The sequence below is a fragment of the Bubalus kerabau genome, chromosome 11, assembly GCF_029407905.1.
Source record: "Bubalus kerabau isolate K-KA32 ecotype Philippines breed swamp buffalo chromosome 11, PCC_UOA_SB_1v2, whole genome shotgun sequence".
Classification (NCBI taxonomy): domain Eukaryota; kingdom Metazoa; phylum Chordata; class Mammalia; order Artiodactyla; family Bovidae; genus Bubalus; species Bubalus kerabau.
In genome coordinates this window covers 23,678,688-23,704,755 of record NC_073634.1, presented here as the reverse complement: position 1 = coordinate 23,704,755, position 26,068 = coordinate 23,678,688, and the positions used below count along the sequence as shown (strand labels likewise).

At 39.5% G+C, this 26,068-nt stretch overlaps 1 protein-coding gene across 5 annotated transcripts in view; it reads left to right on the top strand.

Annotated features, from left to right (window-relative positions):
- Positions 1 to 527: 527 nt before the first annotated feature.
- ATL2 (atlastin GTPase 2) overlaps positions 528 to 26,068 on the top strand; it is a 68,384-nt gene continuing 42,843 nt past the window's right edge. For 2 of the 5 annotated variants that reach the window (XM_055539841.1, XM_055539839.1), the window contains exon 1: positions 529 to 693. In XM_055539841.1, the coding sequence (XP_055395816.1) occupies positions 576 to 693 (118 nt within the window). In that variant the 5' untranslated portion in view covers positions 529 to 575. Of the gene's footprint in view, positions 694 to 889; positions 1,238 to 26,068 lie in introns of those variants that run through there. The other 3 variants (XM_055539840.1, XM_055539844.1, XM_055539843.1) reach the window with 3 other exon arrangements.

Genomic DNA, 26,068 nt, shown 5'->3' with positions numbered 1-26,068 from the left:
GGGAAACGGAATGAGAGACTTGTGCGAAGAAAGATCAAAAGGAAAAGCAGGCCACCAGCAATAGCTCGGGAATGGAGGGAAAGCGAGGGAAGGAGGGAGAGACTAGCACTGGGGGAGGAGGTGGGGGGTAAAAAAGGAGAGAAGGAAAGGAGTATGAAACATTTGCGTTGCACGAGTCAACGATTATGGAGAAGAAACGTAAAGAGAATTGGGTTACTGAATCGGGAAGGGGGGGACTTGGTTCTCCGGAGAGTCCTGCGATTACACAGCGCTCGGGGGGTGTGGTCCTGAGTTTAGGGCGGTGGGAGTGCGAGAAGGTTGCGGTGAGGGCGCCGCCCAATTTCTCCCCGAAGTGGAAACCTGGGAAAACCGAGGGGCAGGCAAGCAGGCTAGCAGGGAGGAGGCGGAGCGAGGGCGCCGAGGGGCGGGACGAGGGAGGGCGTGGGGAGAAGGAGGAGGAGGCACAGATTGCGGGCGGCGCTAGGACCTGCCGGCTCCCCGCCGGCTCCCGGGAGGTTGATAAAGCGGCGGCGGCGTTTGACGTCAGTGGGGAGTTAATTTTAAATCGGTACAAGATGGCGGAGGGGGACGAGGTAACGCGAAGCCAAGAACCGCACCAAGGGCTGCGGCGCCGGCGGCGGACCAGCGACTCAAACACCGGGGTTAACCACGTCTCGTCCACGACCCTCCTAGGTACGGGCCGGCAGGGTGGAGGCCGCAAGGCCCGCGCAGGGAGAGGGCGCGGGCCGCTCGGGCTCGCGGGCACCGGCCGCAGGCGGCGGGGTCGTCGTCCGCGGCTGGCTCCGCTCTCCTCCCGCCGCCGCGTCTGGCCGCCAGGCCTAGCCCCCTCCGCGCCCCGAGCTCCCGCGGCGCGCGGCCTGAAAAAGGCGGCCCTGGGGCCGCGGCTCCCGCAGGTGTCGGGTGAACGGGCGGCGCGCGCGTCTGCGTCCGACCCGGCCCCCCTGCCCGCCCGCCGCCGCGTGGCTGTCGCGGTGTCCGCCCCGACCTGAGGGGGCGGCCTTGAGCAGGGGCTGCAGACCCAGGGCGAGGGGAGGTCGGCGGCGGCGCGGCTCTGTACTCGGGAGCTCCGGACTCGCCCGGGCGACCTGTCACCCGCCGCCACTCGCTGCCCTGTGTCTCGCGCGCGGAGAGGGAGGAAGGGTTAACCAGGTCGTGATGGGCCCGGCGGTGGAGGAGGACGCGCAGCGCGCGGGAGGAGCAGACACCTCGCTGTCAGGTCGGGAGGCCCTCCAGACACCCTTCCAGGAGGGAACCGCAGCCCGCAGGCCAGGGCTGCGTCCCGGGGCTTGGGTTCCGGGGCCCCGCAGTTCCCGAACCTATTCCTGCGGGTAGTGCGTGGCTAGGATGCAAGTTCAGATTTAATTGTCAAAACTGGGCTTTTGAGCTGTTTACTAGTACTGAGACCATAGTGAGGCCCAGTCGTGCTGAAAGTGTCGGTGGTGTGAAGTCACCTGATCCTTCGCTCCCCGGTTTTGCTGAATGTGAGCTCCTACTGTACGGGTAAAGGAGCGCCCCTGCCCCTTGGAAGACGCACTTGCTTTGGCAGCAGAGTGTTGTGTGTCTCTCTTATTCATTACACCCTATTTTTAGGAGTTTAGCATTTGATCTTTCTCTGGGGTGTGAATTGAACGCCTGAAATCTTGATTGAGAATTTTGATGGTACTTAAAGGCATAAAGTTTTCCCAAGGCTTATAATTAGTAAAAGCTTGAGCTTAGGTAAGTGTGGCCATGACATAGATAAGAGTTTATTAAGTATATTAAGTATGAACTGTGTTTTTCAAATTTCTCTCCACAGTCTGATAAAGGTTTTGTGAGGTAAAATGTAAAACATTTTGATGAAAAACTCCCTTTAATAGAAAAGTTTATGTGAAATATATTTTATCATTTACGTTAGCCCTTGGACGTGTTGAACATATGTCAGAGGTAAGGACAAACTGGAAGTTTTGTTAAGGTACAGGGAACAGGAAATAAAGTTGATTTTATTATTGCTTGCCAACCAAAGCACTTGACACAGCTGTTTATGCAGGAAAAAAATGCCACCAGAGAAGAGAGGTATGTCTTAAGTCTATTCTGGTTGGAATTCTCAAGTCATTAGTTGTTCTGGAATGCCAATGGATTGGTTAGTTTAGCTCTTTTGGACCTGGGAATGTGTGTGCACGTGTTTGTTTACTTATACCGTTTTAGATGTAGTTTCAGAGCGTTTTATGTGCTTGCCTTATTAGGAGAAACATTGCTTTATGACTCACAGTTATGAACATCGTTTTTAGGCTATGGCATATTGAGAAGAGATGCTATTCTTAAGACTTGATATATCGGGGTCATCATTTATTAAATGCTCTGTCTGCTACTCACAGGTTTCTGTCTTTTGTGTGTGTTTGTGAAGTTAGTCCTTCACTTGAAAGCCACTTCTATCAAATGACTGCCCAAAATAGTCCCTCTCCCAGCTAATTTTCTCTGAATCACCCATGACTACATTAAAAACTAAGTAAATTGGCTGAGATTTGTGCAGACAGGCTCTGAATGAGCAGGTTAGATTTCGGCTGTAGAAACTGTCTCCCTCTGCTTTCTGGATAAAGTTGAAGAGTTGGGGTGAGTCAGGTGCTGCTCTTGTAGTTCAGTCTTAGGAAGATGCTTTGTGTCTCTTCAGTGTTTATTCTTTTTAGGATTGTAAGACCTTTATAAAAGACCTAGGAACTCTTACATTGACTTTGTAGGATGATAAGAATCTGTGGATGTGATTAAATATATTTAGTAAAGTGTTTTGAAATCCTTCAGATTTTTTGTTTGGGGAAGATGGAGCTGCCTTATAGTAAAGAGGCACTTATTATAGGGCAAATAAACCAGGACTTAAAATGAGATTCAGGCCTTAAATGGAATGCACCTGTTTTCAAGTTCATTTTTAGGTTGCCTGTCTGTTTTAACTTTAGGGTAGGGTTTTGGAATACTCTCAAGTGAAAGTAAGTTTCTTGAAATTTTTAGACCGTTTCCAAAATTGTGCATTTTCCATTTATCCGCTATTAAGCAGCTCACTAAGAGTATAGGGTTGTGAAGAGTTGGACACGACTGAGCGACTGAACTGAACTGAACTGAACTGAAGAGTATACTTGGAGGACTGTCGCCTAGTTTGATGCTGGAGTTCAAGACATATTTTAAATTGTGAGACCTAGTAGTAAGATGCATTTTAAAAATGCATCTTATGCATTGTTTATGTTGTTTATGCTTAATTGGGAGACCTTTTTGACACACAATTGTAAGTAAAGCTGTTTGGCAGTCTGTCAAAGGGCCAGAAATGTACGGGGTGGGAATAGAAGTTAGACTTTTTATAATAGTGACTTATAGCTTTACAGAAGGAGTTTTTTTCTAGAGTGGGTGCAGGGAAACAGGTTTTTAAAATTTTTTTTAAAAAAGTGTGATGGTATTGTCTAGCCATTTTGGGGTTGTATTGTTTACTCTTTTGGGCATTATTTAACTTTAGGAAGATAGATGTGAATATAGAATAACCAAACTTGGTCCTCCAGTTCATTACTGATGGAAGTTTCTTGCTATCCTTTACTCTTCTTTATCACCCATAATACAGAAGACCTATTGAGGGCTTTCTCCATAGCTTTAAAAGTGGATATCCAGAAAAAAAGACCAATGTGAGGATATAGTGTCAGCAGGATAATATTGATACTTTATAAAGCACTTTCAAACATCGTGCTTTGATTTTATTCTTAAAACCTTCCTCTGGAGGAATTAAGTTATTGCCGCTGAAGGGAGTGATTGAGACTGGTCTACAGTCACAGAAGTGACTCAGAGGTGCTCTTACTGCTTCTTAGCAGTACTTGGAAGAGGGTAGGGGCCTCTTTTCATTCAGATTGTCATGTATCATAGTCATGACCGGGTAAAATTTTGTTGAATGAAGTCTGAAATCATACTAATGAGACGATGGAGCAGTTAAAAAGTAAAGGTAGGGCAAATCACTTAAGTGGAGTGGGAAATTTTAAAGTAGGAAGGGAAAAAGTGGATATTGTAGAAAGAAGAATTAATAAAGTAGATGTTGGGGTTAGTCTTCTGGCCAGTACAAGTAGAATCTAGGGGATTCCCTTGCTGAAGTACCAGTTTAGTAAAGTTATTTGTACAACTTGTATTTCTATGATTGGCATCAGAATAAATAGTGACTAATAACTTGGTGAAATGTGTAACTGATGAAAGATAATCTAGGCTTTCTAGTGGTTTTACCTTTTTATTATATAATACTGATTGTGGGGGCAATGTTTCTTTACCATGTTGCTCAGTCGTGTCCGACTCTCTGTGACCCCATGGACTGTAGCCTACCAGGCTCCTCCGTCCTTGGGATTTTCCAGGCAAGAATACTGGAGTGGGTTGCCATTTCCTTTTCCAGGAAATCTTCCCAACCCAGAGATTGAACCCAGGTCTCCCGCACTGTAGGCAGATGCTTTACCACCTGAGCCACCAGGGAAGTCCAGTGGAAAAAAAATGAGGAATCAAAAGCTGAGTGACTTCATTTAAACTCTGAGCTTGAAACCCCTCACACGCAGTAGTGATAATCATCCCATAAGGGCTGTTGTGGGAAACAAATGAGGTGAGGGTACCAGTGTTTCATAAATTATAAAGCTGTGTGTAAGATACAGTAATGTATAGGTAAGAATATGCCAGTTGGACTGCTTGTGCTGTTACATTAATATATGTGTATATTTGCAGTCAGAAAGTTTTTTTTTTTTGCCCCTGTAATGTGAAAGTTTAGTGTGGTCAAGAGTGGTGGGTGAATTTTTAACTTTATCTGTAAAATGCTGATAATGTGTTCATGATTAGGGTTATTAAATGTGATTAAAGTGTTTAACTCAGTATCAAACATTCTGTTTGGCAGTACTTACTATAATGTGTGGTTATTTAAGATGAGACTTTGAAATAAACATTTAATTTTTAAAATAGGTGATTTGAAAAGTCTTTGTTTAGTTTTTACCAGATAAAAATAAACAGATTTCTCAGCTACCTTTAATAAACTTGCATTTTAGAGAATCATTTAATCATGTGGCAAATAATCTTCTGAAGTTTATTTCAGTTTCAGGATTCAATATGAATCATGGCAGTTTTCAAGTAGAAAACATTGGCTTTTCAAGCAGTAAAGGTGCGAAATCTAATTAATGTCTGTGTGCACAAGAATGCCTGAAACAGTGATTGATTTGAAACCACACTAATCATGAATCCCATAAAAAGCTTTTTTTCCCCCTTTCTGTAGTCGTCATTCATAGAAGAGTCTTGGGTAGTGATAAGAAAGTACTTATTTTAACTCAAGACTTAATTTTGAATTTTGAGTAGTGTAGACTTCCATGGCCTTCGGAATGGAATAACATTTTTTCCTTCCTGAAGGAAATATCTACCCTAGCAAGCTGGTAAATCTTTTTTTTTTTTGGATTACTAAGTAGTTAATCTGTGGAGGTACTTTAGAAACTTTAAAGCCTCCTATAACGAAACTCTGTAAAGGGGTGAAATTGGCACCCCTTGAGTTGCTCTTTTCCTATTTGAATGACTGGGTTTATGAGCTGGATTAAGTTCACTTTTATCAGAATGGTGGGAGGGGGTTTGAATTTTGAATGATAAGTTGGAGAGAAATTTTGACGAAATTTGAACGAAATTCACCATTGTTCTTAGTTTTTTTGATGTCAATGGGTGATGCCATCCAACCATCTCATCCTCTGTCACCCCCTTCTCCTGCCCTCAGTCTTTCCCAGCATGAGTCTTTTCCACTGAGTTGGCTCTTCCCATCAGGTGCCTGAAGTATTAGAGTTGCAGCTTCAGCATCTGTCCTGCCAATGAATATTCAGGACTGATTTCCTTTAGGATTGACTGGTTTGATCTCCTTGTAGTCCAAGGGACTCTCTCAAGAGTCTTCTCCAGCACCACAGTTTGAAAGCATCAATTCCTCAGCACTCAGCCTTCTTTATGGCCCAACTCTCTCATCTGTACTTCACTACTGGAAAACCCATAGCTTTGACTAGATGGACCTGTGTTGGCAAAGTGATGCTAGGTTCACTAAGTGATGCTAAGTGATCACTGTCTAGGTTTGTCATAGCTCTTCTTCCAAGGAGCAAGTGCCTTTTAATTTCCTGGCTTCAGTCACTGTCCACAGTGATTTTGGAGCCCAAGAAAATAAAGTCTGTCACTGTTTCCACATCTGTTCAGTCTTCCTTTTGATTATGGAGTTATTTCTTACTGAATAATGCTGGCCAAACATCTTTCTAGATAAATCTTGACTTACAGGGTAAGGTCTTAAAAGTAGTTTTCAGGGTTCAAATAGCCTGTACAGTTTCAAAATTGAAGACCACATCAGCATATCCATTCAGAAAGGTTATACCCATTTATTCTGTCTCCATTTGTTCACAAGTGAGTGTTGTTAATTAAAAATAAATACCAACAAATGGGAAAAATGGGGATCCAGCTGTTTGTTTCATTTGCATTTCTTTGATGACAGTTGATATTGAAATTTTAACATGGTAATTGAATGTGAATTTTTGGTAATTGACCTGCTGTCAGTGTTTATCTTATCTTTGTAAAAGTTCTTTTATATACAAGAAATTCTTTTTCCTGTTTGCTTTTTGACTTTGTGGGTTGTTTTTGGGAAATACTATATTTAAAAAAATACTTAAAATGGTTCGATATGAGTTCTTTCCTTAAATTCGCATCTCTGATGGCATGTCTGAACTTAGTAACTTAATGCTAGTCTCTTGAATATTTAGGTATGCACACCTGGAAGTTTTTTCCTTCTTTTTTGTTTTGAATTCTTTGTGAGATATTGTTTGTTCCTATCTCTTTTTAATACCAAAGTATGGGCATCTGCTTCCCTGATAGCTCAGTTGGTGAAGAATCAGCCTGCAATGCAGGAGACCCTGGTTTGATTCCTGGGTTGGGAAGATCCTCTGGAGAAAGGATGGGCTACCCATTCCAGTATTCTTGGGCTTCCCTTGTGGCTCAGCTGGTAAAGAATCTGCCTGCAATGTGGGAGACCTGGGTTCAATCTCTGGGTTGGGAAGATCTCCTGGAGAAGGAAAAGGCTACCCACTCAAGTATTCTGGCCTGGAGAATTCCCTGAACTATAATATAATAGTCCATGGGGTTGCAAAGAGTTGGACACGACTGAGCGACTCACTCACATAGGCATCTGCTTCAGTGCTTAGAAGGGTGGTAGAAGCGTCCAAACTTAGGAGCTGGATTCAGATCACCATCGTTTTTAAGCTTTGGCTTCCTTAACAAAACAAACAAACCCTACTTTAGAAATTTAAGGTTCAAAGATAATATTTTTCAAAGCTCCTGACGTCTATTGAGTGTACAGGGTTACTCCTCAGGGTAAAGGAGAGCCTGAAGGGGCTGCGGCTAGTTTTTTCTTTTGGGGGTAAAGAGGTGGAGTAGGACAGTCAGGTAGAGGGCCATCCTTGGACAAAGAACTAGCTTTTTTCTCCCCTTGATGTTACGTTGCTATATTGACACCTTATAAAAAGGCTTTCTGTTTCTTGTAGTGAATACCTATGTAGAAAAGTGTAGAAGAGATCACTCTTTCTAAAGCTTTCATGTAGTTGGGAGATCAGATAGACCTTATGCATATTTGTGAGTAAAGTTTATCATGAAGTTTCTAATTTCAGAAGTAGAAATTAGTGTGTTAATATTGTTAAGGAAGACTTGGGGGAAGTTGGGCTTATCAGTCCTTGAAGTCCTTAGCAGAGTTGTAGGATATACCACTTGTTTGAAGATAGAAAGATAGGCTTATGTTGGGAAGCTTTAAAGTACTTGTTCCTGCTTTCTAAGAATTTTTCTAAAAAGGATGCTTGAAATGTTTAAAAGCAATTAGAAGCAACTGAAAGATCAAATTTGTTGAGCATGTTTAATAAAAAAGGATATGAGTTTTTCTGTAGCCAAGTACAGCAAAGAATTGATTTAAATAACTGAATAACTACTAGAAAAACTGTTTGAATAGCCCCCCAGATGTACCTAAAAACTGTAAAGATGTGTGCTCCATGCCGCTATTTTTGATTATGTATGTATTTCTCTGCCGCAAGAAATCCTGACACTTACTCTAAAATTGCCAAACTTAGAGAAAGAAGAAAGGAGAGGATAGTGAGAACCTTTGACACTCTTATCCTGTTTGTTTTTTTCAAATTAATCACATTTTATCTAGCTGGAAAGATGGTTATTTGTCCCTTTTTGGCCCTATTTCCTTCTTACCCCTGCTTTTAGTAGGATTTTGCTGCACTGAGCCAGGGTTGGGATTTGAGTGTACTCTTTGCTTTCCTGTCTTTAAACCGCTGCTGTAATAAGTCATCTGAGGTGGAGAGTTGAGGCAAAGTGGAACGTAGTGTCTTGGTTCCAGAGACTTGACAGATACCTGTTTGAGATTTGTCATGAAAAGCCGATTCGAAATTTAAGCTTGAGTGTATTTTTTTTTTAATAACTTCTTTGCTAGCCTGTTACCCCAAATTTCAATAGCTCTTCTATGAGTTTAATATCTTTTATCTTACTGCAGAGTTAGTTGGGAGGCCTTCAGAGTGAATGATTAAACCATTTGCCTAAATTGAGGCAACGCACTCTGGTTTGGTTGGATTCCTGCTTGCTGTGTTAAAAAGTCTTGGCAGTCACTGTAGCAACAGTACTTTCGGAAATGGGAATTTAGTGCTTTGTCGCTTTATAAAGGCTTATAGAGAAGAGAATGTCCCTTATAAAAAATATGGAATAATTTGGTATTATTTGTTGCCTACTCTAAAGAAGGATGTTGAAGCTAGCTAGCTCTTGCATGCATCACTTTTCTATTTTTACTGTCACCTCTTGACTTTGAGCTTTTCACCTTATACTCAGGCTCCTTCGTTTGCCTTATATCTGATTTCCCTGTTTTTAGACTCATTATACTTCTTACTCACTCATCACTTTCAGTTTATCTGTGCAGCACAGCTTTGATCCTATCACTCTGCTTCAGAATTTTCCATGGCTCTCCTCAGGATAATGCTTAGCAGTTTTAAACTTTTTTATTCTTTTGTTTTAAAAAATTTATTTTGTGGCACTGGGTCTTAGTTGTGGCACATGGGATCTTCCATTTTTGTTACAGCATGCAGGATCTTTAGTTGCTGCATGTGAGACCTAGTTCTGACCAGTGATTGAATCCAGACCCTCTACACTGGAGTGCATCTTAGCCACAGGACTACCAGAGAAGTCCTAGCTTAAATTAAGTTTAGCTTAATCTGATTCTCATGATTTAGAGAAATGCAGCCTTCTCCAGGGTATCTTCATTGATAACCCTGGTTTAAATAATCCCATATTATCTCTTTCTCGTTATACTGTCACTTTATACTAGTTTGTGTCAGAACTTTGAGTAAGGACTGTTAGTAGCAAATTGTACTTCTCTCAGATCAGATCAGATCAGTCGCTCAGTCGTGTCCGACTCTTTGCGACCCCATGAATCGCAGCACGCCAGGCCTCCCTGTCCATCACCAACTCCTGGAGTTCACTGAGACTCACGTCCATCGAGTCAGTGATGCCATCCAGCCATCTCATCCTCTGTCGTCCCCTGCTCCTCCTGCCCCCAATCCCTCCCAGCATTAGTCTTTTCCAATGAGTCAACTCTTCGCATGAGGTGGCCCAAGTACAGGAGTTTCAGCTTTAGCATCATTCCTTCCAAAGAAATCCCAGGGCTGATCTCCTTCAGAATGGACTGGTTGGATCTCCTTGCAGTCCAAGGGACTCTCAAGAGACTTCTCCAACACCACAGTTCAAGAGCATCAATTCTTCGGCGCTCAGCCTTCTTCACAGTCTAACTCTCACATCCGTACTTCTCTAGTGTCTAGTAATAGTGCCTTGCTCTGTGATGATTAGTCTGAAGTAGTTAGGTTGAGAGAATCTTCATGACACATCGCTGAGCATCGTTGGAATCAGTGAATATGAAACAGTAAGTTGCATATTTGTTTACATATACATATATATGCATATCTTACCAAAGATGGGAAAGTATAATTTTATTGCATCTTATGTTTTTAAAGTCTTCAATTAAAACCTGCCCTTCTAAACTGTATTCACTTCCTTAACTGAAGGAGCCTCTGTAATGTTTTGTAAATATAACACTGATTATATTTAATTATTTTAAGTAGCTCTGCAAAATATTTTAGAACTTAATACCATCTGCTATTTTATGATATAGCTGCTAAGCTGCTGCTGCTGGGTTGCTTCTGTCGTGCCTGACTCTGTGCGACCCCAGGGACGGCAGCTCACCAGGCTTCCCCGTCCCTGGGATTCAAAAAACAAACAAACAAACAAAAAAACCTGCCCTTTTAGAAGTTATGAAGAAAAAATTTTTTCCCTAATGGGGGACTGTATAAATGATTTACTAACTATAAATGATTAAGTTTTCACAAGGAAATTTTTTGAAAAAATAAAGAGAAAGATAGCTGTATGCTGATTTGTTATAAAAATGAGAAATAAACTTCTTTGCTTTTAAACAAACTGTATTTTTGGTAACTTTTATTTTAACTTTATAACTTTATAAAGATCTTGAGCACATAAGAATTGACTTCTGAGTTTGTTCAGCAAACATGCTCATTTGGCATAGTTGGAGAATGATGGATCTGACAGTTACAGAGACTGGGTGTACATTGTGATCTGACCACTTCAAAATGTTAGATTTTGTTTACATTAAGCAAACCTCAGTGTCCTCCTTCATACAGATACGAAAACTCTCAGCTGCTTTTGAGGCTTATATAGTTATTAGCATAGAGTAGGCATTCTAAGTGTTTTTCTCTCTTCTAAAGTAAAAGGTATAACATCTAAAATTATTTTGTACAGTAAATTATTTCAAGGAATGAGAAAATTCTTAATAATATCCCTTCTCCCAGTACCCAGTTCTTTCAGTTCTCTGTTCAAATGCCTCCTTATTGAGGAGCCTTGCCTGACTGTTCTGTAAAATGGCAACCCCTGTTTTCATTTCCCTTGACTGGTTTTATTTTTCTCTATAGCATTGGCTTCCCTGGTGGCTCATATGGTAAAGAATCTGCCTGCAATGTGGGAGACCTGGGTTCTATCCCTGGGTCAGGAAGATTCCCCTGGAGAAGGGAATGGCAACCCATTCCAGTACTCTTGCTTGGAGGATTCCATGGACAGAGGAGCCTGGTGGGCTACAGTCCTTGGGCTCTCAAAGAGTCAGACACAACTGATTAACATTTTTCACCTCTCACATTTGGATCTTATGCACTAATTTTAATTCTCTTTCATACTTTATTTATCAGTAGATATTCAGGTTCCAAATTTTTTTTTTGTAGTTAGAGACAATCCTCCATTGAAAAGGAACCATGTCTCTTCTGTGCATTTGGGTAAGAATTCCTCTGGCATGTAAATAACTTATCTAAAATTAAATTTAAAAAGTTTCAATACTGTTTACTCAAATTCTCTAAAATAGTGTACCACACAACAAAAAGTGTGTCTCCCATCCTTTTTTTTTTTTAAAGGTACAAAAGATGCAGGCCCCTTGGGGTGACTTGGGTGAGATTTTCTGTAAGATTTTCCTTTAGAAAAGTCCTTTCCTACTGAGGACTCTTAAGTTGCAGAACCTAAATAGAATTTTTCTGAATTTCTGTCTTGTTGCTTAGAGCCTCCCAAGCCATTATTTATTCTAGCATTTCTTAGCTAGTCAACAAAATTCACTTCATAAACTGCCACCTTTTAAAAAATAATCTAATTTAATTTCAGTTGAAAATTTGCTAATCTTAAAGTATATGCATGTATATTTAAATGTGTGCTTTAAGAGCTGGTTAATATTTGATGATAAACTTTGAGAGAAATATTTTGTGATCTATTTTACATTTTTCTTCTATTTAGATAAATGCATAAAAAACATTTTTATTCTTCAGTTTTTTTTTTTAATAGATTCAGATTTTATTGTTTGCTCAATGTGGAGAATAATCTAAATCCTCCATATTGGGGAAAGTCAACTTTGTTTTGTATAAACTTAAAAGCCAACCAAAGTCAAATCATGTTTGATAAAATGAACAATTTTAAATTAGAAGTGAGTATATAATGAACAGTTTTAAATAAGAAGCCAATACTTTGGCCATCTGATGTGAAGAGCTGACTCACTGGAAAAGACCCTGATGCTGGGAAAGACTGAAGGCAGGAGGAGAAGGGGACGACAGCGGATGCAGTGGTTGGATGGCATCACCGACTCTATGGACATGAGTTTGAGCAAGCTCTGGGAATTGGTGATGGACAGGGAAGCCTAGCATGCTGCAGTCCATGGGGTTGCAGAGTCAGACATGACTGAACAACATTTTTGTCTCCCAGAGAAACCCTGTATATACAATAACTTTTAGTTACCTTGCCTTTTATTAACAATGTTTGGGCATACTAATTTTATCTTTTTTAAATCCTATTTTTAAAGCAGCAATGGCAATAAGAAAATATCCTTCATTCTTGAAAATATTTTTAGCGTAGTCTTGTTTAGTTGCTAAGTTGTGTCCAACTCTTTTGCGACCCGATGGACAGGCTCCTCTGCCCATGGCATTTCCCAGGCAAGAATACTGAAGTGGGTTGTTCAGTATTCTTTAAATGGAAACAGCAAAAATTCTATGTCATCACTGCCGGTTACTGTGGAAACAGTAGATTACAAGGGGGAAATAATGTTTGAGTCTTACAGGAAAACTTTTTTTTGTTTATCTCATGATTTGAGAGTAATGAAGGAAGGAAATATGAACTACTGTATATGCTCTTTAAAAGTATTTTTAAAGCTTGGTGATTTAGGATGGTCGTCTTGGTCAGATGGGCAAAGCTGATGGGGGAAAGTATCTGATGTATGACATTAGTGGAAGGTCTCCTGGGGTCTTTAAAGTTTTCATTTTTACCATTTGCATCATAGTTCCAGTTTTATAGGAGAGAAATTTAAGTTACTAATAACAGTATTTTATAGGAGCAAATTGTTAAACTCTTTTTTGTGGTACCTGTTTGGCTAATAGCTACTTCTCTTCTTAAAAAAGTTTGAAGTCCAAGTTTGTGTCTTTGTCAGTATGCTTATTCTGGGCTGCGTCTGTTTGGGCAGGGAAAGGGAAGCCTGCTATTAAAAGCTCACCAGGTGATTGATGATGGCTCCAGACCATTACTTTTCAACCCTAGCTATATATCATATTAACAAATTAGGAAAAATTTTATATTTATATTTTGAAAGTAGGGGTGTCTATGTACACTGCCTCTTTTCACTTTATACAGCATCCAGAGTAGCTCAACTAGAGTGGTTAGCAGTCTCCCAGGAAAATGGAGGATTATAGCATAGCTTGAAAACCTGTTTTCCTTTACTGAAAACGTTAGCATCACTGGAAGCTACATGAAATAAAATAAAATGATCTTTACCTTCTGAATACCTGTACAATACCGTGATCATCAGTACTCTGTTCTGTTCAGAGGGCCATCAATGTTGGCATCACAATGTTATCAAGTTGGGAGTTAGAAATGCAGTTTTAGCCTCCCATCCCAGGTTGCCTGAATCAGAATGTTCACTTTAAGAAGAGCCAGGTGATTCATAAAAAGTTTGAAAAACACTAATGTAGAGGAAATAACACTAAATAAAACCAGTCAGGTCTCCCTCCACACGGTGGTCCAATCATGTGTTTTCCTTGTCTTAAAAATGAGTGAGTTTGACTGCATAATCTCTAAAGCCCATGTGAGTGATATATTAGATTTAATTTTAAATATGGAGGCTAATTTTTCAGCATCTGTACTAGAACTTGAATGCCCTAAAATTTCTTGACATTCTGGGGAGCGTATTCATATATTCCCTTTATGCATAAACACTTGTAAGGAGTTTAAAAATGTCCCCCTCTCCAATTAAGAAAGCTGTTTCTTGAGTTCTTTTAAAAAAAATATTCATTGTTTAACCATAATATCTTGGTGTGATGAGGACTCACAGGAATTGATTCACAAAGGAGTGAATTTGTCACTATTGGAGGCACTCAGGATTACCTTTTTTGTTTTAATCTTTCATGGCACCATCCTGCCCCTCCTAGTCACTAAAATGCTGTGGAAGTAGCAGAAACATTGAGAAGTACAATTTGAGAGACCTTTTCTCACTTCTAATAGCTCTGGTCTATATATTTCTATCTTTTGTACTTAGATCTACTTCATTTCCTAATAAAGACTTTATTAGCCTCACCACATAAAAAACTTATTATTATGGGAAATTTCAGATATGTACAGAAGAGAACAACGTTAGAAACCTGTGTATAAACATCTCCAAGATTAAACGATCATCAATATAATGACCACTTTCTTTTATCTATTTTCCATACCCAGCCTCCCTACCAGATTACTCTGAAGCAAATAACAGATTATATGAATGTTCTGTGTCTTTAAATGAGTAAAGCTTTTTAAAGAAACAGCCTTGGTACTATTACCATGCTAGAAAAATAATTCTTTAATACATCATATCCAGAGTTCATATTTCCCTGATTGCTTCAGGTTTGTTGTAGTTGATGTGCTTGAGCAAGGCCCCCTCGCTGCATTTGGTTGATACGGCTCTTAAGTCTCCTTCTCTTTTCCCCCCCCTTTCTTTTTTCAATTTTTTGTCCAGGTTTGCTTGTCCAGTGAGATTTCCTATATTCTTGTTTTCTGACTCCATCTCTGTGGTGGTAGTGAATGTGTCTCTTTTCTTTCCCATAGTTAGATCTAGAGGCTTGATCAGTTTGATGTTTTTAAAAATTTTCCTCAAACATACGTCTTTGGTGGTATCTTTTGGTTTCTGATACATCACACTTCAGGTCAGTTCAGTCACTTTGTGTCCAACTCTTTGCAACCTCAAGGACTGCAGCATGCCAGGCCTCCCTGTCCATCACCAATTCCTGGAGGTTACTCAAACTCATGTCCATTGAGTCAGTGATGCCATCCAACCATCTCATCCTCTGTCATCCCCTTCCCCTCCCACCTTCAATCTTTCCCAGCATCAGGGTCTTTTCCAGTGAGTCGGTTCTTCACATCAGGTGGCCAAAGTACTGAAGCTTCAGCTTCAGCATCAGTCCTTCCAATGAGTATTTAGGACTGATTTTCTTTAGGATTGATTGGTTGGATCTCCTTGCAGTCCAAGGGACTCTCTCAAGAGTCTTCTCCAACACCACAGTTCAGACGCATCAATTCTTCAGCGCTCAGCTTGCTTCATAGTCCAACTCTCACATCCATACGTGACTACTGAAAAAACTATAACTTTGACTAGACTGACCTTATAACTTTGACTGACTAGACTTTTGTTGGCAAAGTAATGTCTTTGCTTTTTAATATGCTGTCTAGGCTGGTCATAACTTTCCTTCCAAGGAGTAAGCGTCTTTTAATTTCATGGCTGCAGTCACCATCTGCAGTGATTTTGGAGTCCCCCCAAAATAAAGCCTGTTACTGTTTCCATTGTTTCCCCATCTATTTGCCATGAAGTGATGGGACCGGATGCCATGATCTTAGTTTTCTGAATGTTGAGTTTTAAGCCAACTTTCTCACTCTCCTCTTTCACTTTCATTAAGAGACTTTTTAGTTTTTCTTTGCTTTCTGCCATAAGGGTGATGTCATCTGCATATCCTGGCAATCTTGAATCTAGCTTGTGCTTCATCCAACCCGGTATTTCGCATGATGTCCATGAAACTTTTGATTGTCTCTTTGTGATGTTGCTGCTGCTGCTGCTGCTAAGTCGCTTCAGTGTGTCGACTGTGCAATCCCATAGATGGCAGCCCACCAGGCTCCACAGTCCCTGGGATTCTCCAGGCAAAAACACTGGAGTGGGTTGCCATTTCCTTCTCCAGTGCATGAAAGAGAAAAGTGAAAGTGAAGCCGCTCAGTCGTGTCCGACTCGTCGTGACCCCATGGTCTGCAGCCCACCAGGCTCCTCCATCCATGGGATTTTCCAGACAAGAGTACTGGAGTGGGGTGCCATTGCCTTCTCCGCTTTGTGATGTTAAGGTTGGGTTAATCTATCCATTGTAATCTATCCCCTTTGCTTTTCACTCTTAGTAGTAGTCTTCACTCATTAGTCTTAGTAGTCTTCGTGCATTGCTGCCTTTTGAAGTCCTCATTTCTAGGGAATGAAGACTACCTGGATTTTCTTTGAGACCTTACTACTTAATTGTTTCCTGGATAAACAGTCTTAAGTCAGATCATTAGTTCCTATAAGTGTGTTTTATTTTCAGTTGAGTTTTGTTTTAGGGAATCTTTATATATCATGCTTGATCTTGAAAATAAATGAAAATAAAATTGGACAAAAATTTTTCAGGCATTGATTAAGAATATAAACTAGACACATAACATATAAGTAAATGAATGTATTATTACTTAGTAATGATCATATGGCTTCTCTGATGGCTCAGTGGTAAAGAATCCACCTGCCAGTACTGGAGACTTAACGTCCCATTCCTGGGTCGGGAGGATCCCCTGGAGAAGGAAATGACAACCTAAGTCCAGTATTCTTGCCTGGAAAATCCCATGGACAGAGGAGCCTGGTGGGCTGCAGTCCATGGAGTCGCAAAAGAGTCAGACAGGACTTAGCAACTAAACAATAATAATGATTATATATTTACTGCTACTACAACCTTTTAAGGAATATTTTTTCTTAAACTAGGTTTGCTGAATTATTAGATGGACCAGGGGTCGAACCCGTGCCTTCTGCAGTGGAAGCATGGAGTCCTAACCACCAGACTGCCAGGGAATTCCCTATAACCAGCCTCTTCTTAAGAGCAAGATAAAGTGCAAGTCAGGAGTCCTTCATTCCTTGGTAGAATTTGCTTTAGCAAGTTAAGTCTGCATTATTCCAAAGATCTTATAATTATTTCCAAAATTAATATTAAAATTGTTTCATATTTTTCTTGGTGATTCTTTAAAACTTTGAATAGCAAATGTCTTCAGTGATTACTTGCTTTTTCCACTTTGAAAGTGCTTTGTAGCTGAACTATTTTGAGTGGTGACTATATTGACCTACAGATCTCTGCGGCCTTCAGTTATATTTTCTTGTCTTTCACAACTGTATTTTGTTGAACATGATAGTTTGAACCTGGACAATAACTGGTACTCTTTCATATCTCACTTCTGTAGATTTAAATGCCATCCTTTATTTCTAGAGTGACAATTTTTTTATTTAAGATTTTTTTTTTGGGTGATTTACTATTTTTTTTTTTTTTTTTTTTGAGATAATAGTTAAAGCAAAAAAAGTTCCAGAGTTTGAAGAAAATATACAAAAAGTAGAGAGCAGAGTATGTATTTATGTTGAACACTGAGTCCAGATTTTTTTTTTGCTGGATTATTAACCTCAGCTTATTAGCCGATGATCCTTAATTTTGAGTTGTTCACAGTGTTTATAGTTATAGATTTGAATTTTGACCCTGATTGTGGTAATATTAATTGTAATAAAGGTCATGGAAGCAGAGTAGGGTTATTGAAAATAGAGCCATTTCTTTCTTAGGCTTTGTCTGTATGTCTGTAAGAGAGGCAGCAATGGGACTTTAACTAGTTCTGTTGTGTGTTTATAGCCAGTTCCAGCTTTTTAACCCCATTCAGTTGAGAGAACCACAATTATTCTAATGGGAAAAACACCGTTTGCTTTATAATGTTAAATTGAAACGAAGCATTCTTGACTGAGCATTCTGTAAGAAGTAAATCATTGATATATTATGCAAGCAACTGTACATCAACTAAATCTTCTAGTTTTCAGTGTTAAATTATGTGTTGTATACAAGGTACCCCTCTGTGCTCTAAAATATGCAAGCAGCACATGATTGTTTTTGAATTTAAAAAACTATCTGCAAAATACACTGTTTAAGCATTTAATAATTTGCTACTGTTGAATTAAGGGGCTTCCCTGGTAGCTCAGTGGTAAAAAATCCGCCTGCCAAGCAGGAGACGTGGGTTCAATCCCTGGGTCTTGAAGATCCCCTGGAGAAGGAAATGACAATCCAGTCTGTATTCTTGCCTGGGAAATCTCACGGACAGAGGAGCCTGGTGGGCAACAGTTCGTGGGGTCGCAAAAGTCAGACACAACTTAGCGACTAAACATAGAGTTAAAGTAACTTCTGGGTTACAGTTTATGACTGTGTGTTTTCTTAAAACTGCCTCGATTATGAATAGATAGTTCATACAAGAGGAAACAAATACGCATAGAAAAATGATCAGCCTCAGTCAAGGATATGCGTATTAAAGCAAAATGGATACTGTGACTAAAGAAATGAGTTTTAAATTTTCATTTTAGTTTATGTTTTAAAAACAATTTTGTCAGTATAGGTTTACATATGAATGGAAAGTGATTTTTTGGTATTTGATTCAGTTATTGGAAAACTTATGTTGGGAACACCTTGTGTATGTGAATCTTATTCAGTTGTAAATTTGATGAAATCTGAGTGATCATGTATTTTTAATAAGCATTTAATGTCTGAGTGGAAAGGTGCTGTAAGTGTAAAATACACAGTGAATTTCAAAGACAGTATGAAAGAAAAATGTAAATGCCTTAATTTTAAAACATTGATTTTGAGTCAAAATGAGAATATGTATGTTGCATAAATTAAAATTATTTGCTTCTTTTTTACTTTTTAATGTGACTAAAGAAAACTGAAAATTACCTATGTGACTCATCTCTCGTGTGGACAGGCCTATCCTATATTGGTAATTTTTTGTCTCCATATAGTAGTTACTGAGACAGGGTTGTTATCTCCAAATATGAATATGCATTTGTCTGTTTTTCTCTTTAATTCATGTAGTTTAAGTCTCTTATTTAGGGTTATTAAGTTTTTCTGATGTTGACCCATTTTATATCTAGAAATACTTTTAGTCTCTAAGTCTACTTTGACATTCTTATAGCTGCACCGTTTTTCCTATGGTTATTTGTATATGTATCTTTTTTCCTACCTTTTACTCTCAACCTATCACTGCTTTTGTATTAAAAGAGCTGCTGCTTTACACAGTATACAGTTTTGCTTTTATTATCCAGTGCGACAATCTCTTGTGTTTTCATTGGAATGTTTAGTATATTAACTTTTAATGTAATTATTTAACTGGATTTAAGTTTGCCATCTTGCTGTTTGTTTTCCATTTGTTCCTTTTGTCATTTGTTCTTGTTTTTTCTTTGGGTTAATTGGATATTTTTTAGTGTTTCATTTTGGTTTCTTATTGTCTTTTTTAGCTTATACTTTACTTTTTTAGTCATTGTGCTAGAGCCAATAGTATGCATCTGTAATGTATCAAAGTCCATTTAGAATCAGCGATTTTATCGCTTTCTACTTCAGAATCTTAATAACCTTAGAATGTAACTTAATTTATTTGTGCCCACATATTTGTCAATATTTTTAAAAATCTTCTACATACTTTATAAACCCCACATTGCAGTCTATATTTTTGTTCTATATGATCAATTATCTTTTAAGGACATTACTTGGGGGAAACAACCAGTTTTTTATTTTTGTATCCATTTATTTGCTACTTTGGATACTATAGGAAGGAGTGAGGAGGCTTTCCATCTGGTATCATTTGTTTTCAGCTTGAAGAATGAAGAACATCATTTAGCATCTCATGTAAAGCATATCTTCTGGTGACAAATTTGTGTAGCTTTTTTGCTCATTGTCTATATATTGGTTTCATTTTTCAATAATAGTTTCTGAATATAGAGGTCTCAATTGGCATTCTTTTTTTAATTTAAAGATATTATTTTTTTTGTCTTCTGGCTTCCATTGCTTCTGATGAAAAGTAGTCGTTTGAATTATTCCCTTTACCGTCTGGTGGCTTAGATGCTAAAGAATCCTGCGGAAGACCTGGGTTCCATCCCTGGGTTGGAAAGTTCCCCCGGAGAAGGCAATGACTGCCCACTCCAGTATTCTGGCCTGGAGATTTCCATGGATTGTATAGGCCATGGGGTCTCAAAGAGTCGGGCACCGCTCAGTGACTTTCACTTTCTTCACCACATCATTTCTTTAAAACTTTCCCTTTATCTTTGGGTTTTAGCAGTCTGCCTGATGTGGTTTTCTTTTTGTGCTTACCCTATTTGAGGTTTGCTTTTTGGATCTTTTTGGTGTCTCTGACACCAAATTTAGTAACATTTGACTCAGTTCAGTTCAGTTACTCAATCGTGTATGACTCGTTGCGACCCCATGGACTGCAGCATGCCAGTCTCCCTGTCCACCAACTCCCCAAGCTTACTCAAACTCATGTCCATCCAGTCAGTGATGCCATCTGAACATCTCATCCTTTGTCATCCCGTTCTCCTCCTGCCTTCAATCTTTCCTAGTATCAGGATCTTTTCTAATGAGTCAGTTCTTTCTCATCAGGTGGTCAGAGTCTGTCCAGTGAATATTTCATTTTAATTATTGTACTTTCCAGCTCTAGAATATTCATTTGTTTTCTATTCATCTATTGGCTGAAACTCCCTAACTGTTCACTTGTTAAGAGCTTATTGAACATATTTGTAATGTCTTCTTTAATGCTTTTGTTGAACATCTGGGCCACTGCAGGATTGTTTTTCTGCAACTGCTTTTTTTTTTCTTTACTGTGGGCCACATTTTCTTCTCTGCATTTCTAATGATTTCTGATCATGTTCTTTAATTGTACGTTAGCATTTTGGAGATTCTGGATTCTGTTGTCTAATTTGTGTTGTGGCTCAAAGTTCAGTTACAAATTGCTCTTGACCTTTTATAGGCTTGACTTTGTATCTTTTTAGTATGACTCTGTAGAAAGCTTAGAGGAAATCCTCCTAACTTGGGGATACTAAATCTCCAAAGTGTCTCTTCTCTTTTCAGGTCTTAGTGTTAGGCTTTGTTTGCGTGGATCTTCAGTAGATCTTAAAATAGATAAGCATGGGCTTTGAATCTAAGGTGTGGCCTTCCTGGTGTTTTAGCTTGCTGCCTGAGGTGTTCTGCCCGCAGTGGCTGGGCCCAAATGTCACAGTGTCCCAGTACAGTTTGACTTGTGGTATCTCTGTTGCTCTTGCAACCCTGTGGTTGCTGCTTTTTGGTGAGCCTTGCGTAGTGTGTTCTCCTGTGCCTGTGAAGCTTATCACCCTTGGCCAGGGACTTCTGGGCTCTGCCTCTGCGTTGGTGGTGTTCAGTCTCAGTCGTGTCTGGCTCTTTGCAACCCCATGGACTGCAGCATGGTGGGCTTCTCTGTCCTTCGCCATCTCCCGGTTTGCTCTGACTCATGTCCACTGAGTTGGTGATGCTGTCCAACCATCTTGTTCTCTGTCGGCTCCTTCTCCTCCTGCCTTCTGCCTTTCCCTGCATCAGGGTCTTTCCTAATGGCTCTTCACATCAGGTGGCCAAAGTATCGGAGCTTCAGCTTCAGCATCTGTCCTTCCAGTGAATACTTCTGCATAGTTCCTTTTTCTCTGTCCTGCCTCACAGCTTCTCATCCCACTGCCTTTGGTAGTCCTGAACTCAGATCTTTGCTTGTGCTTTGGTTCCCCACTCTAGGTTTAGGAAATTGTTCCCAGGCAGAGAGTGGCCGTGGATGGATGTGTGTGTGCGTGTGCAGAGTGGCTGTTGATGGGGGGTGTGTGTGTGTGTGTGAGTGATCTTTTCCCAAGGATTCTTCTCTCTGTTGTCCAGTGCTTGAAAAAAGATGCCTTGTATATTAGTTTTATAGTTTGTGGCAGAGGGCCAGTCTGGTAGCAGTTATTCTAATGACTGAAAGAAGAAGCCTCAAATGTTTCTGTCTCCCACCACAACTCCCAAGTGAGCCTGTGTTTTTAAAAACAAAACAAAACAGAATTGGGGAAGATTTATACTACTTTGTAATCTGCCTTTTTCCTGGTGATTTTATACCAGTCTTAAGGATATCTTTAATTTCTTAAATGTGTATATGTGTTTTAAAACTGCATAATATGTCAATATGTAGTTAAAATATGAGGCCAGTTTCCAGTTTTGAGACATTCAGCATTAATTTTCCCTACCATAAATAACACTGATAAACCAACTTGTATATCTTTGTTAGCTTCTTTATTTATTTTCTTATAATAAATATCTAGAAATAGATTTACCATGATATAACCTCTTTAAAGTTTTTAAAATATGTGCTGAAATAAACTTTTGAGCACTTATATACTATTTTTATTTTGTTACAGAGTGTTGATGTGGAACAAATAAATACCAGACACCAAAATATCACTTTGCTTTTGTTGAATAGCTAATTTTTGTAAATATTCTAAATGCACTGAATCCAGGCCACTTCCCATAAAAATTTGTTTTAAGTTTTTATTTGGAATGTGAATAATTAAAATATACTTTCATTGCTTCTGAAAAGTGAAATACTTTTTACTTGGTTCTCTTTCTACAAGTTTAGTTTTGGGTTGATGTAACCTAATGCTAGTAGCATTTTATTGTAATGTAGATTTACAGCACCTTTTATTGTATAGCTTCTAATTAAGCTTGAAGTTTTCAAATGTACTTAGGTCAGTCCTGAAGTTTCACTTTTCCTGTTGGAATATGTACTGAATGTATGAGTTTGGCAAATATAAGATAAAGTATGATTCAACGGCCAAAAAAAAAGCAAAATGATAGGTGTCTTTTTTTTTTTTTTTAAATAATTGACTTTTACGTTTTAAAGCAGTTTAAAACGGTTCACAGCAAAATAGAGCACAAAGAATGCTGGGCCCCCCACTTCCTCACACACCTGCAGCCCTATCAATATCCCACACCAGAGTGGTATATTTGTTACAGTCAGCGAACTTTCATTGACACATTATCATCATCCAAAGTCCAGAGTTGACGGTAGGTTTCACTTTGGGAGTTGTATATTCTGTGGGTTTTGGCAAATGTATAATGACATATCTCTAACATTAGTTTCATAGCCCTAAAATTCCTCTGTGCTCCACCTACTCATCTCTGTTTTCCCCAACCCTTGGTAAATACTGACTTTTGTTTTGAAACAAAGGTAGTGTCTTTTTTTTTTTTTGTAGGCCTTGTAGCAAATAGGTTAAGTATTTGTAGCAAATAGGTTAAGTATATTAGGAAAGCTATATTGGCGGGCTGAAACCTACTTTCCCAGCAATCTCTTAGTACTGAAAAGTGGAAATGAAATCAGTATTCTCCACATAGAATTTAACTTCAGTTTAAAAACTTCCCTGATGGCTCAGATGGTAAAGCGTCTGTCTACCATGCGGGAGACCTGGGTTCGATCCCTGGGTTGGGAAGATCCCTTGGAGAAGGAAATGGCAATCCACTCCAGTACTATTGCCTGGAAAATCCCATGGACAGAGGAGCCTGGTAGGCTACAGTCCATGGGGTCGCAAAGAGTCAGACACGACTGAGCGACTTCATGTTACATGTTACACGTTACGTTACGTAAAATCTTAAGTAATGCTAAATTTAAAAAGACTTCCGCTTGTAGGTGATCACTATTCATATTTACAGGTATTCTAAATAAATTTGCATATAATTCTTAATTTTTTTTCCAGTGGCCTAAATCAGTATTTGATGAATGAAATACTTTGCCTGTATGTAGTCCAAACTTGGAAGAGCACGTATGGTGGGAGTGAAGTTAGCTGAGCCATGGGACTGTGCTCCAGAATTTCTTTGCAGCATTGGCGACACTTCCTTTTATTATCTGTTGACTAGAAATAGTGACAAATACGCTGCCTGTGTATCTGTAGTATCTATCTTTATCCATGATATTAAAGGAAAACAGGCTACTGTAGCCAACTAATTTAGGTGAAATTTCAAGGTAACAAAGATTTCCTGCCAAATGGTTAGTTTTTGTTTTTATTTTTAAGAAACCAACTAATGCTTTCTTTACATTAAAGATAAGACTACTTGTTGGTTTTAACAAAATCAGCAATCTCCAAATTTGGTCATTGTGATATTTTAGCACTTACTGGTTTTGAGTTCCTTTTAATTGTGCACGTGAGAACGTGATCAGTTGTGTTTGGCTCTTTGTGGTCCCTTGTATGTATGTAGCCCACCAGACTCCTCTGTCCATGGAATTTTCCAGGCAAGAGTACTGGAGTGGGTTGCCATTTCTTACTCCAGGGTCTTTTTAATTAAAATGTGTTATTTGTTAGATCTTTGTACTTTTATTTGTGATTTTTGTGATAAATATACTACTCTTGAGTTGCTAGAAGTATTTCCCCAAACTAATTATATGATTGTTAAATTTCCTTATAAAATGGGTGGGAAGGGGCATGTGTAAAACTCCTCTGAGTAAAATATATACATTTCATTCCTTCAAGAAATATTTATTAAACATTTGCTAGGTGCCAAGCAGTTTTCTAAATGCTAAGAGCAAGAGTAGTCAACAGGGTGATTAGGATCCATTTTTTGGTGGCCTGCACCTTCTATGCAGGAGGGGGAGCTATGATGTACACGTGTAAATGAATGAAAAAAGGTCATTTTTAAATACTGAAAAAGGCTCTGGGGGAGAAAAACCCTGTTCTGTTAAAGTGATGGGTAGGATCTGTAATTTAGACAGAGTGATTAAGGAAAGCCACATGGAGGAGATAACATTTGCAGTGACACCTAAACGATGGAGAAGCAAGCCACTTGAATTTCCAGGGACAGAGCTTTCCAGATGGGGAAGAATACAAGACAAAGATTTTAAGGTAGGGAAGAGGTTTGGCCTATTCAAGGAACAGCAGGAGAGCTGGATTGCCCAGAACTGTGGAGGCTGTGATCAGGAACTTAGATTTTTTCCCCTCTGTTTTCTGGTTACAGTGGGAAACTAGCTGAGGGTGTTCCGCAAGGGTTGCTAATCTAGGGGGCATATAATAAATGAGCACTGACATACATACGCAAATGACGGGTGCATAGAATGTGGGGGCTTGTGGGGGGACTGGGAACCTTGGGAGAAGACATTCATGAGGCAGTGACGTTTAAACTGAGGCATAAGAAATTAATTAGGGGAACAGCATGGGAAAGAGCATTCCACACAGAGGAATAGCGTGGTGAAATATGAGTCTATAAAGAGCTTAGTGGCATAAGGCTCTGAAAAAGGCTAGCTTGTCTATTTGTAGTTTACAGAGGGGAAAATAGCACCAAATGGGGCAGGAGAGATTTAGCAGTGAGTACAGGGTTTTATGACAAAGGTCCGTCTAGTCAAAAGCTATGGTTTTTCCGGTAATCATGTATGGATGTGAGAATTGGACCATAAAGAAAGCTGAGCACCAAAGAATTGATGCTTTTGAACTGTGGTGTTGGAAAAAACACTTAGAGTTCCTTGGACTGCAAGGAGATCCAACCAGTCCATCCTAAGGGAAATCAGTCCTGAATATTCATTGGAAGGACTGATGCTGAAGCTGAAGCTCCAATATTTTGGCCACCTGATGCAAAGAACTGACTCAATGGAAAAGATTGTGATGCTGGGAAACACTGAAGGTAGGAGAAGGGGCAGACAGAGGATGAGATGGTTAGATGGCATCACTGACTTGTTGGACATGAGTTTGAGCAAGCTTCAGGAGTTGGTGGTGGATAGGGAAGCCTGGCATGCTGCAGCCTTTGGGGTAGCAAAGAGTCGTTCACGACTGAGCGACTGAACTGAATTGAACAGGATTTTATGAGGCACGTGTACGATTTTAGCTGTTAATCCTCTGTAACAATGATTTTAATAAGAGTAACTTAATCACATGTGCATTTAATATTAGTAGTAGTTGCTACCCTGTGAGCATTAGATTGGAGGATGGGGCGAGAAGGGAGACCAGTTTGATTCCACTTTAAGTGAGCTAGGATGGTGTTTTTGCTTTCACTTTTGTCTCAAGTTTAAAGGATTTATTAAACAAAATAAGCCACTCATTATATATAAATAAATAATACAAATATTTATTAGAGAATTAACTAGCTAACATTCAGTTCAGTTCAGTTGCTCAGTCATGTCCGACTCTTTGCAACCCCAGGAATCACAGCACTCCAGGCCTCCCTGTCCATCACCAACACCCGGAGTTCACTCAAACTCGTGTCCATCGAGTCGGTGATGCCATCCAGCCATCTCATCCTCTGTCATCTCCTTCTCCTCCTGCCCCCAATCCCTCCTAGCATCAGAGTCTTTTCCAGTGAGTCAACTCTTCGCATGAGGTGGCCAAAGTATTGGAGTTTCAGCTTCA